At 44.6% G+C, this 13,372-nt stretch overlaps 1 protein-coding gene across 1 annotated transcript in view; it reads left to right on the top strand.

Annotated features, from left to right (window-relative positions):
* The first annotated feature begins 3,342 nt into the window (after positions 1-3,342).
* Positions 3,343-13,372, top strand: part of ULK2 (unc-51 like autophagy activating kinase 2) — a 116,157-nt gene continuing 106,127 nt past the window's right edge. The window contains exons 1-3 of the mRNA XM_081110789.1: positions 3,343-3,551; positions 4,683-4,775; positions 7,050-7,091. Of these exons, the coding sequence (XP_080966915.1) occupies positions 3,462-3,551; positions 4,683-4,775; positions 7,050-7,091 (225 nt within the window). The 5' untranslated portion in view covers positions 3,343-3,461. The remainder of the gene's footprint in view (positions 3,552-4,682; positions 4,776-7,049; positions 7,092-13,372) is intronic.

The raw sequence follows: 13,372 nt of genomic DNA, 5'->3' as shown, positions 1-13,372 counted from the left end.
TCTTGGGGGCAGTATAATTTCTTGTCCCTTCTGCCTACATGGGAGGCTGCCTGATTCGTGAGTCATTGCATGAAACCAACAAGATATTTAAAATTTACTCAGCTGAATGTTTTAAACAGAAGTGAATTCTCCAGACATGGGTTAGGTAAACCCTCACATGGGTGTAGATGGCTCACCCTAGCAGGAGAAAGCTTGGCTTCTGTTCATTAAGAACCACCTGGGGAGCGGGCCGGGGAGGGAAGCGGGGAGCATCCTGCCTAGGGCCAGCTTTGATCTCACTTGACTCGCCTAACAGATGTTCAAACAGTGCTTTGTGCAAGCCCGCACTGCTCTAAGCTCTGTCACATTTAACGCATCTAACCCTCTTAACAACTCAAGGAGGTACTTGCTGTTATCTTCATTTTACAGATGAGGAAACGGAGGCATGGGAGGTGAAGTTTAGGGCCCTACACCCATAAGACACATATTCCGGAAGAGCTATTTTTAGTGAATTTTGATACATTTAAATTCACTGTAGCCTATTTAAATACTTACAAAATACACTCTAGAGCAGCGGTTCTCAACCTGTGGGTCGGACCCCTTTGGGGGCCGAACGCCCTTTCACAGAGGTCGCCTAAGACCATCGGAAAACACATATATAATTACATATTGTTTTTGTGATTAATCACTATGCTTTAATTATGTTCAATTTGTAACAATGAAAATACATCCTGCATATCAGATATTTACATACGATTCATAACAGTAGCAAAATTACAAGTTATGAAGTAGCAACGAAAATAATTTTATGGCTGGGGGTCACCACAATATGAGGAATTGTATTAAAGGGTTGCGGCATTAGGAAGGTTGTGAACCACTGCTCTAGAGAATCTTTCAGAGGTTAAGAATTCATCTCCAAATTAATGTAAGTGTGTATGTGCAAACTTGCTTCATCTACTAGTACTCTTAATTTTTGAAGGCTCCAGATTTCAGTGTCTAGCACTCACCTGGGCCAGATTTTGAAGGAGGCAGAGAATTGCACAGCAGTGGGAGCAGAAATCCAAGACCCTACATTTTGAAGGTTTGAGAAAAGGAGGGGGTTCCTCACAGGAATTCCAGGGCTGGCTGCCTTCAGATGTCAGTTTGCAGAGCTGGGCCCAAGGTGGGAAATGTAATCCTGGAAGTAAGGGCTAGCCCGAGAGCAAATATGCTAACCAACTGAACATACAGCACAGTATGGAGCCTGAGTTTTCTATGACATTTTTCAAGCCATTCTTTATTAATTATCCTTGAGGGTAAGTTGACAAATGAGTTCCCCTGCATTTGAAACATCATCAGGTAGAAGAGAAAGCTCCCTTAACCCGATCAGGGTGAGCCTGAGGTCAGACCCAAAGGACGAGGGAAGCTGGGCAGCAGGGCGTCTCATTAGAGCCACGGTCTACAATCCTGAGTCCGCGTGCACAGGCGTTTCTCCGGGAAGAGGCTTCTGAGCTGTCCTCTGCTTCTTACAGAAGCCAAAGCACCCCGAAAGGTGCATGATCCCTGCCCTACCCATCTCTTCAGGGGCCCTGGGCGGTAAACACAGATGGTGGGGGTGGGGGGAACGGGCGGTTTAAGCACCATGACTTCTGGTTTTGTTATTGAACTCAGGGGTTCACTACTTGGGCCATCTATTAAAAAATGAGACGTGGTTGTTGCAGGGACGCTTTATTTACTTACAGCAAGTCAAGGAGACCGGATTCACCTCCCAAGCGGGAAGGGAGCCAGCCATTGCTTAATTTGGCTAATCACATGTCTATGTCTTCTTTGCAGTTGGCTACTTAATCAGGTTGGATTCCTATCAATCTTATCCTGTTTATAGCTGGTCTGCAAAATACTGTGCTACATTTTACATTTAGCAAGAATAGCATTTAGTAAGAATGGTCTAGAAGACCTTGAGACTCTTTTCCTAATAGTTTTATTTTGTGTCTCCTATTTCCTTTATTTTTCTTTTTTACCTTTTTAATTTAATTTATTGGGGTGCCACTGGTTAACAAAATTATACAGGTTTCAAGTGCACAACTCCACAGCACATCACCTGTACACGGTGCAGTGCGTTTCCCGCTCCAAGTCAAGTCTCCCTGGATCACCCTCTGTCCTTCCTATAGCTGCCCTGCCCCCCCGCCCCCCAGCCCCCACACTGTTTCGTGTCCATGAGTTTTCTTTTTCGCTCAATCTGTCCACCCCCTTAGTTCCTCCCTTCACAGCTGTCAGTCTGCTCTCTATGAGTCTCTCTCTATTTTGTTTATTTTGTACATTAGATTCCACATATGAGTGAAATCATACGTCTTTCTCTCGCTTATTTCACTTAGCATAATGCTCTCCGGGTCCATCCATGCTGTGGCAAAGGGTACGGTTTCCTTTTTTAGGGCTGAGTAGTATTGCATTGTGTAAATCGCCACAACTTTTTTATCACGCATCTGCTGATGGGTGCTTGCGCTGCTTCCAAATCTTGGCTATTGTGCATAACGCTGCAAAGAACACAGGGTTGCATTTGGTGGGAATGCAGACTGGTGCAGCCGCTGGAGAAAGCAGTATGGAACGACCTCGGAAGATGAAGAATGGAACTGCCTTCGGACCCAGCCGCTCTGAAGAGTTTCAGGGGCGCAGCAAGCAACCTGGAGCCGCGCTCCTGTGCCCTGGGATCTCTGGGTTCCGCACGCACCCGCATGTCCCAGTCCCTCCGACAGCTGGCCTTCAAGGCCGCTTCCAGGAACCCGCTCCCCGCGGCCGGCCGGTGGCCTGGCCTCCCCGACCTGCTCCGGGCGCGCGGAGGCTGCGCGGGGCCGTGGTGGCCGGAGTGGCGAGTCCCCTCCGTCCCGGAGGCCGCGGGCGGCCGGGAGCCACCGGCCGGGAGCCACCGCCCAGGCGCCGCCCCGCGGGGAGCGCGCACTCATTTTCCCGGCGGAGGGAGCGCGCGGGCCGCGTGAGCCGTCCTACCGACGCGTGACGTCGCCGGGGCCGGCGGGCGGTGCGGGAGCGGCGCGCGGGGCGCCGCCGTGAGGCCGGGAGGCGCGAGGGCCGCGCGGCTGTGTGACCGGGGCCCAGGGCGGCGGCTGCAGGCGCGGCGCCCGGGCGCGGAGGGTCGGGGCGGCGGGACGCGCCAGGGATGGGGAGGCTCGGACCCCGCACCTCTCCCGGGCGCGCGTGCGGCTCCGCGGGCGCCCAGTGACGGTCCGGCCGGGTGGCGCCAGGCCGCTCGCCAGGGAGCCCGCGGCCCGCGGCGGCCGGGCATGAGGAGCGGCCGGGGCCGGGCCAGGCCTCGCTGACCCCGGCCCCGCGCGCGCGGCGGCCTCTCCCGTTTTCGCACCGGCCTCCCGGCATGAGCGTCCGCCGGGCCCCGGGGCCGCGGCTGCCCCAGCCCCGCAGCCCGCGGGCGCGCTCCCGGCCGGCGGGGCCGCGGTGCTGATCCGGCCGCTCGCCCCGCCGCCCTCGGTGCGGCCATGGAGGTGGTGGGCGACTTCGAGTACAGCAAGAGGGACCTCGTGGGACACGGGGCCTTCGCCGTGGTCTTCCGGGGGCGGCACCGCCAGGTGAGCCGGGCCTCCGCGCCGGCCTCCCTCCCGCCCGCGCGGCCGCCGCCGGACCGCGGCCCCGCAGAGGGCGAGGCGGGCCCTGCCGGTGACAGCGCTGCCATTGTCGGCGTCGCGTGTCGGCGCGGGTGGCTCTGCGGCTCGAGCGCTGGGCAGCGCCCCACCTGCCGCCCGGCGGCCTCGGGGTCCGCGCCGGTCCCAGCGCCCGGGCAGGTGCCGCGGGGACGCGCCCCTTGGCGCCGGGGGAGCTCTCGCCGGGGTCCCGGGGCGTGCGGGTGTGGGCGCCCCTTGATGTCAACCCTCCCTGGGCGCTTTGGGTGGAGATCGCACACCCGGCGGAAAACGGGCCGGTGGTCCGTTAGCCCGAGGTTTTCTCAAACTCGGGGCGTCCCGTCTCCCTGCACGGGTTCCTCGACACCCTGACGAGCGCCTGACTAGGCGGGTCCGAGTGGGAAAGATGGGTGGACGCTCCTTTTTCCGACCCAAATAAACACGAAGCAGGTTCAGCTTTTTTTTTTTTTTTTTTTTTTTTTAAGTTTTTCCTGTTTTGAAAATTCGGGTCATACAAGGTTTTAGAATCTAGAGAATTTGGAAAGTCACCTCGGGAGTGGAAATAATTTTACAGGGTTTGGCGGTTCTGGTTGTTGCCAAGGGGCTGGCTTTGTTGCTTATCTGATCAAGTAATAAATACTGCTTTTCATCTGTTAGGAAAATCACTTAAAACTCAAGAAAAAATAGTTAAAACATGGCTTACTCCTGCCAAGCTATCCAATACTGTTTTCCATTAAACATACGACCTTCCTTTCTTGTCCACAGTTCCCCATAACTTCCATAGTTGTACACTGTTCTTTTTTTCACCTAATGCTGGCTGCTGTGTGATCTGCGTATTATTTTTTAGCGGCTGTCTTTTAGGACGTTAGCTGTTACACTGTAATTTATGAAATCACTTTCCAGTAGTTGGAGATTCAGGTTCTTTTCCATTTTTTCCCTCAGTGCTGTACATGAATTTGCTAAAAAAAAAAAAAAAAAAAAAAAAAAAAAAAAAAAAAAAATTAAGCTTACAGATATTTTTCCCGTTGAATTATTTCCATGAAGTAATTTCCAGAAGTAACACTATTTTTTTCTTTTCAGAAAACTGATTGGGAGGTAGCTATTAAAAGTATTAATAAAAAGAACTTGTCAAAATCACAACTACTGCTTGGGAAGGAAATTAAAATCTTAAAGGTATGTTCCTTTATGTGATATTTCATACTGGGTTAACACTTATTTTAAATTAAATGAATACATGATGACATACTTTGTAATTTTGGTAGTTACCCAAGTTTGAGAATTTTCACCTGTTGCTCTTACTTTTGCATGTTCAGTTTTTTGAAACATTGAAACTGGGAAGCTTTTTTAAAAAAGTAGGTGTTTGCGGTTCTTGTCCAATGCCTAGAGTGATTTTGTGAAAACTCATAATTTCTTTCCTTCTTTCCCCTGTTTGTTGTGTTACTGTCTGGGAAGAGGCCGGCCCCCCTTGCACATCACTTACCTCTTCTCCTGATCCCTTTCATGGGACAGCTGGAGAGCTGGGTGCACTTGAAATCTTACTTTCCTTGTAAATTGAAGAAAGTTATTTTCCTTAGAAGTGGTCTTTTTAGATCACTCACAAGCAATGTTATCCAAGTGAGATGCTTTAAGGACAAAAAGAGTCCTATGGTCTGATAAGTCCTTCTTACTAAATACTTCTTGGAGAGTTTCAGAGCACTTGGCTCATTAAAGAAAGCCTGAAAGTGATGCAATGAAGAAACTGGTGTAGGTGTATTTAACCCAGTGTTTCCCAGACTACTATGCACATGGAACCCTCATCTAATACCAGTTTTCATCAACACTGCTCGTCTTTGGACAGCTCGCTGAGCAAAGAATCACACTTCATTTTCTTCCCGGCAAATAATACGCTTCTTTTTTAAATTTTTCTATTTACTTATTTATGGTCCTCACCCGAGAATATTCCTCCATTGATTTTTAGAGAGAGTGGAAGAGAGAGGGAAAGAGAGAAATATCCATGTGAGAGAAACACATTGATTGGTTGCCTCCTGCACGAGCCTGACCAGACCCCAGGCTGGAGAGGAGCCTGCAACTGAGGTATGTGTCCTTGACCAGAATCAAACCCGGAACCCTTCGGTCCACAGGCTGACGCTCTATCCACTGAGCCAAACTGGCTAGGGTTGTTTTTTTTTTCTTGTAAATCTTGACCCAAGGAGTGAGGATATTTTTCCTATTAATTTTTAGAGAGAGTGAGCAAGATGGGGGGGGGGGGAGAGAGAGAGAGAGAGAGAGAGAGAGAGAGAGAGAGAGAGAGAGAAGGAGAAACATTGATGTGTTAGAGATACTTTGGTTGCCTCCCACTCGCACCCTGACCGGGGCTGGGGATTGAACCTGCAGCCGAGGGGCCCTTGACTGGGAGTTGAGCTGAGACCCTTAGGTCTGCGGGCCGACGCTCTAACCACTGAGAAAACAGGCCACGGCCCTTTTCTTTTTTTAATCCTCACCCGAGGATATGTTGGTTGATTTAGAAGACCTGGCCAGTGTGGCTCAGTTGGTTGGGCTTCTTCCAGTGCACCGAAAGGTTGCCGGTTCCATTCCTGGGTCAGAGCACGTTGACGCCTCTCTTTCTCCCTCTAAAAAAAAAGAAAAATCAATTAGAGAGAGAGGAAGGAGGGAAAGAAAGTGAAAGAAACAGAAACATCGATTTGAGAGAGAAACCTTGATCAGTTTCCTCCTGTATGCCCCCAACCCGGGCTCGAACCCTCAGCCTAGGCATGTGCCCTGGCCGGGAATTGAATCTGAAACTCTTTTTGTGCAAGGACGATGCTCCAACCAACTGAGCCACCGGACCAAGGCATAATGTGCTTTTAAGAAGCATTTTGGGCCGAAACCGGTTTGGCTCAGTGGATAGAGAGTCGGCCTGCGGACTCAAGGGTCCCAGGTTCGATTCCGGTCAAGGGCATGTACCTGGGTTGCGGGCACATTCCCAGTGGGAGATGTGCAGGAGGCAGCTGATCGATGTTTCTCTCTCATCGATGTTTCTAACTCTCTATCTCTCTCCCTTCCTCTCTGTAAAAAAAATCAATAAAAATATATTTAAAAAAAAAAAAAAAGAAGCATTTTGGAATTTCATGCCTCTATTGCTGTTAGAAATCGTATATTAAATTTAAAAGACTGGCAGAAAGTCTTTAGACAAACTTACTATGACATTTATTTTGTACATGAAATACCTTGTTAAGAGTCTAAAGAACAATAGTGTTGAAAAAATACTTGGGCCCCAAGTAAATTTTATGAGGCACATTTCTTACTGTCTAGTAGATTGAATGTTGTAAAAGAACTGTAGTATACTAGAAATAGCATATATGCATGTGTATGTGTGTATATACTTAAATTAATTTTTATTTGCATATTGAAATATATTAACATTATTAGAATAAATACAAATATTTGAATTCTTAATTTTCTTTACAGGAACTTCAGCATGAAAATATCGTAGCACTCTATGATGTTCAGGTAACTTATTTTGTTTTTTTTTTTTTTTAAAAACTTTCATGTCAATAAGGAACTTACATTTTCTATTTCATAGACATTTAAGTGAATCTTAATAGAAATAGGAAATTGCCTTATTCTTGTTGAAAATATATATAACTTGAGTTATATACTTATTAATTAAGAAATTTTTAAAAATAGCATAGGGCAATAGGATAAAATAAACAATGTGCTGCATGGGTAAACATTTTAGCAAGTGATAATATATTAAAGGAGTAGTGTTGTTTTATAGGTCAAGTAGAGGAGCATTGAAACCAGATCTAGCATTTCTGTGATAAATGTAGAAAGGACTATTGTGGACTAATAAAAATTGTATAGAGCTTTTTTCTTATTGTAACAGCAACATTTGCTAATTGTAGAGGTATTAGGAAATAAATTAAATAAAAAGGGAACTGTGTATTCATATCCCAGATATATCTGTGATTATCTCTCTGGCATAATGTAGGTTTGCATTTTATTTAGAGGTGGAAAGGCTGGTTTCTGAAGTTATCTTCTAAGGCAGAGTTTCTGTGTTGTCAAAATTACCCTTGGGAATCCTTTTAAAAAGCCCATCTTTGGAGCAACTTATTATTTCTGGGGTGGAGCCCCAGAGCCAGTAGTTGGCTTATATTTAGAGGGGATATTGCATTTTAAAAATCCTTCTTTAAATATGAGAATCACACTTGGCTAGTGTGGCATTCACCCTATGAGAGCCGCGGGATCTGAGATCCATTCTCACTGCAGAGCCGCCAGTGCATCACTGACATGATGTCATTCTTTTGTTTTGCTGGACAGTTGAATCTCAGTAAATGGATGGGTTATGTGATTCTGCTATTATACTATATTTCTGGCTAGAATCTTTTCTGTATGTACTTGGATTACTCAAATTCATTCACTTTGTAAGGTTTTGAGTGGCTACTATAAGCTAGACATTGTTCTAAACTAGGAATAAAGCAGTGAGTAAAACAAAGTCCTTGCTCTGTGTGTATTTAATGTTAATGGGGGTGAGAAAAAATGGACAGCACTAGATGTACATTTTTCTCCAGATAGTCATTTTTCATGAAGTCATACCACATCACAAAATATTTAACCCATGTTGTGAGATGTTTAGGTTTTTCCTATTATAGAAAAGTGCAGTGAGGATAATACAAGGTGGGGCAAAGTAGGTTTACAGTTGTTTATATGGGAAATAATACAATAATTAATAATAATACAAGAATAAACTCTGCTTTGGGTACTCACAACTGTAAACCTACTTTTGCCCCACCCTGTATATACCTACTGAACATACCTGAATTTCTTTTGAATTCAGTTTTTAGAATTGGAATTACCAGGGCAAATAGCAGGCACAGTTTTAAAGTTCTTTGATTGTAGAGTGTGATTGCTCTCCAAAAATTGTAATTTAAACTCCATGCACAGAATATGTGAGTGCTGTGGGGAGAGTTTTGTTACCTGTTTAAATTGGTATAACTCATTCCTTCATTTCAGAAATTCAAAGCAGCCTAAAAACAAAGTGGAAAAAAGTTTAAAGTCAAAACTAAGTTGATCTCACAATTCCTAGTGGAAATGTCAGTTCTCCTCAGAGCTGTTTGTGTAATTGGGCTTAGTTTCTGTGGGTAGCGGGCATCAAGTGGTACCAGTCCTCGCCTAGAATAAAAATTGTTAAGTATTAACTCTTACTTTTCCATTTTTGAGATGCACAGAAAATTTAATTGTAGAGAAGGTTTTGCTTTCTGAGTAGAGAGTGTACTTAGATTAGTGTATCAGAATGAAAAATATTTTTAAGTATTATCCTCCTTGGTTGCAGAACGAAATATCATTTCATTAGGGAGAATATGTATTAAAACACCTGAATTATCAAATAGGAATTTTCAAGGCGACTCCATTAAAATGTTTATTATTTTGGAACTAGTTTATACATTTAAGAAATAGTCAAATGAATATAGTCTTGAGCATTTGGCTATCGAGTAAACATTCTTGATCTAATATTTTAAATTTGCTTCCTTGATTTTAACTATTTATCAAGAGGTACAGTGTGTTTGTAAGGACTGGGACAATAATTTTATCAACTTGAGCATAATTTTTATTGGGCATCAGTTTTAGAGATTCATCTAAAGTTTTTTGTATACCCTTTGTAAAACTAAGAACTTTTGACATTGTTTATCAAAATTAGGTTTTAGTTTAGATGACACTTAAAAAGAAACAAATTTTTCCTAATTATAAAAATAATATATTCCCGCCCTGACTGGTTTGGCTCAGTGGATAGAGCGTTGGCCTGCGGACTGAAAGGTCCCAGGTTCGATTCCGGTCAAGGGCATGTACCTTGGTTGCGGGCACATCCCCAGTGGGGGGTGTGCAGAGGCGGCTGATCGATGTTTCTCTCTCATCGATGTTTCTAACTCTCTATCCCTCTCCCTTCCTCTCTGTAAAAATCAATAAAATGTATTTAAAAAAAAAATAAAAAAAAAAATAATATATTCCCATAGTGAAAGTAATTAAACATTGTCAGAATGAGATTAGAAAAGAAACAGCAATTCTCAGAGATAGCCACTGTTTGTTATATTTCTTTTAGAGTTTTCTAAATACATATATGAGTCTCTAATAATTTATACTTAGGTTTTAAGCTTTTCATTGTGAGGAAATTAATAGTATTTTTTTACAGAAATGCAACTTTTTATTAAACTTAATGTATCTTGGCTATCTTTTTATATCAGTATATATACAGGGCTAAATTATGATCTATTTACTTAAAACCATTTTGTTTCTTACCATTGTTTCTTACCATTTTCCTATTAGAGACAGTGCTGCAAAGAAAGCTATGTACATACATCTTTGCTTATTCATATGTGTACCTATAGAATAAATTCCTTGATGTGGGATTACTTGGTCAAAGACATTACTACTAGAGGCCTGGTGCACAAATTCGTGCATGGGTGGGGTCGGCTGGCCTGCCCCAATGGAGACCCATCCGGCTGGGCCAGCGGCGGCGGGGAGGGGCTGTGGGCAGTTGGCTGGCTGGCCCCGCCCCCAATTGGGCTGTTGGGGGCCAATCAGGGGCTGGGCCGGCCGGGGCGGGGGCCGATCAGGGCTCAGATCAGTCTGGTTGGCTGCCGCAGTGTGCATTGTAGCCACTGGTCGTTCTGGTTGTTCTGGTCGCTGGGCTTTTATATATGTAGATATTGCCTTCCAAAAGGTTGTACCAATTTATTTTGACCAATAATGGCCCATGTTTTAGTTTTCTTTTTTGACATTCTCATAGGAGAAAAAATACCTTAGGTTTTCTTTTTATATTGTAAGTTATTAGTGCACTGACCATCTTCATGTTTTATTTGCTTTTTCCTATTTCTTCTGTGACTTTTTCTTGTTGCTGTGCTGTGATACTTCAGTTGTGTTCATTTTTTTTACTGATTTTTGTGATCAGTGTTTCTTGAGCCAGGAAAGGAGATGTAGAGGAGGATGGTGGTGAACAAAATAGAGATGGGCCTTGCCCTCGTGGGACTTAGAGCAGTACACTGGGGAAGATGCATGAAGCAGATAGGTACTAATTCTAAGTGTGCACAATGCTGTGAGGAGACCTGTGGGAGATATTTGGAGGAACGTACAGGGGTTAGGAAGTAGGGCAATCCACTCTGTGCAGCTGGGGAAGACTCCCTGCAGAAAGGATGTTTAAACAGAAGACTTGCTGTAAGAGGGAGAGAAGGCTGGGATTGGGTAGGTGGGGGAAGAGCAAGTAAGGAAGCTAAGCTTCCCCAGCAGATGAAGCTTCTGTGAAGAGCAGACAGGAAAGGCCAGGGTTTGAGGAACTGAAGGATCACTGTGGGAGGAGTGTCGGTGGGGGACAGCAGTGTTAGATGATGCTGGAGAGGGTCCCAGGGCCACATGTGATCTTCATTCTAAGGGCAGTGCAGAGCCATGGGCCAGTTTCAAAGGCAGAAGAGTGGTTTCATGTCTGCTACAAATCTTTGAGCATTCTGGGCACGAGATAAGTATTGTCATTAGGAATACCTACATGAAGGCCAGTGATCTGGGTAAATGTCCATCTCTCGGTAATTTTTAGCATAGGGAAGAAAAGATGGCTCATTTAATAGATGATGCTGGCAAACAGACATCTGAGAAAAAATAAAGTTGGATCCCTATTCTCATTTTCTAAAATAATTCCCAAGTGGATTAAATTCTTAAATATATAAAATAACTAATAACAATCTTAGAATAATATTTAGCTATGTATAGTCTAAGAGATAGAAAGATATTTTATTTTCTTTTTTTATTTATTATTTATTTATTTATTTATTTATTATTTTATTAAATCTTTATTGTTCAGATTATTACATTTGTTCCTCTTTTTTTCCCCCATCGCTCCCCTCCACCCAGTTCCCACCCCACTCTCTGCCCTTACCCCCCCCAACTGTCCTCATCCATAGGTGCACAATTTTTGTCCAGTCTCTTCCCGCATCTCCCACACCCCTTTCACCCCCAAGAATAGTGAGTCCATTCCCTTTATATATCCCTGATTCTATTATAATCACCAGTTCATTCTGTTCATCAGATTATTTATTCACTTGATTCTTTCTTTTTTTTAATATATTTTATTGATTTTTTTACAGAGAGGAAGGGAGAGAGATAGAGAGTTAGAAACATTGATGAGAGAGAAACATCGATCAGCTGCCTCCTGCACATCTCCCACTGGGGATGTGCCCGCAACCCAGGTACATGCCCTTGGCCGGAATCGAACCTGGGACCCTTCAGTCCGCAAGCCGACGATCTATCCAATGAGCCAAACCAGTTTCGGCTATTCACTTGATTCTTAGATTCACTTGTTGATAGATGCATATTTGTTGTTCATAATTAGTATCTTTACCTTTTTCTTCTTCCTCTTCTTAAAGGATACCTTTCAGCATTTCATATAATCCTGGTTTGGTGGTGATGAACTCCTTTAGCTTTTCCTTATCTGTGAAGCTCTTTATCTGAACTTCAGTTCTGAATGATAGCTTTGTTGGATAAAGTAATCTTGGTTGTAGGTTCTTGGCATTCATCACTTTGAATATTTCTTGCCACTCCCTTCTGGCCTGCAAAGTTTCTGTTGAGAAATCAGCTGACAGTCGTATGGGTATTCCCTTGTAGGTAACTGAGTTTCTTGCTGCTTTTAAGATTCTCTCTTTGTCTTTTGCTCTTGGCATTTTAATGATGATGTGTCTTGGTGTGGTCCTCTTTGGATTCCTTTTGTTTGGGGTTCTCTGTGCTTCCTGGACCTGTAAGTCTATTTCTTTCATCAGGTGGGGGAAGTTTTCTGTCATTATTTCTTCAAATAGGTTTTCAATATCTTGGTCTCTCTCATCTTCTGGCACCCCTATAATTCTGATGTTGGTACGCTTGAAGCTGCCCCAGAGGCTCCTTACACTATCTTCGTATTTTCGGATTCTTTTTTCATTTTGTTTTTTTGGTTGGGTGTTTTTTGCTTCTTCTCATTTCAAATCTTTTCCTTGATTATTGCACTCCTCTGGTCTGCTGTTGGGAGTCTGTATAGTATTCGTTATTTCAGTCCGTGTATGCTTAATTTCTAGTTGGTTCTTTATCATGACATCGAGGGTCTCATTAGATTTCTTGTAGATCTCATTAAGTTTATTGGTGGCTTCTAGACAGTTCTTGAGAGACCTTAAAAGTGTGGTTCTGAACTCAATATCCTCCATTGACAGTTTTGTCCTGTTTCTTTGTCTCCGTCTCCGCATTTTTTATGCTTTCTTGGTGCACCCCCTAGTGGTCTTTGTGCGCAGTCTTGTTGTAGTTAAGCCTTGATTATTGTAGTTAATACTAGGGGGTTTTGACCTCCAGGCCAACTGGCTGTGAGAATCAGCTGTGTCTGCAGTGGGAAAACTTCTGTCCTCTAGGGAGGTGCTAATCTAGCCTTTGCCTGAGGCTATCTGGCAAATGGCTCTGCGCAGGGCTTGGGCGGGGCGGGTCGCACGGGATCAACGGGATCAACAGGGCGGGTGGAGGGAGCAGTTATGGCTGCTCTCAGTCCCGTCCCCAGAGGCTCTGCAACTGCTGCAAACCTCGGAGAGAAAGCTGCCCTCGCGTTCCGACCGATCCCAGACAGTCCTGTCTGGGTCCCTAGAGACTCGCCCAGAACCATAGCTCAGAATCTGAGACTCCCTCCAGATTGAAAACGACAACCGGGCCCTCAGCTACCAGCCCGCTCCGCGTGTACCTCCGCACCTTTGTATTTTCCTCACTGCGCCTCCTCTGAGTCTCGTATGCTGTTCTCTTTC

Source organism: Myotis nattereri, assembly GCF_964212035.1.
Source record: "Myotis nattereri genome assembly, chromosome: 16".
Classification (NCBI taxonomy): Eukaryota; Metazoa; Chordata; class Mammalia; order Chiroptera; family Vespertilionidae; genus Myotis; species Myotis nattereri.
Note: the sequence above shows the minus strand (reverse complement) of the source record. Positions and strands in the feature narration are given on the sequence as shown.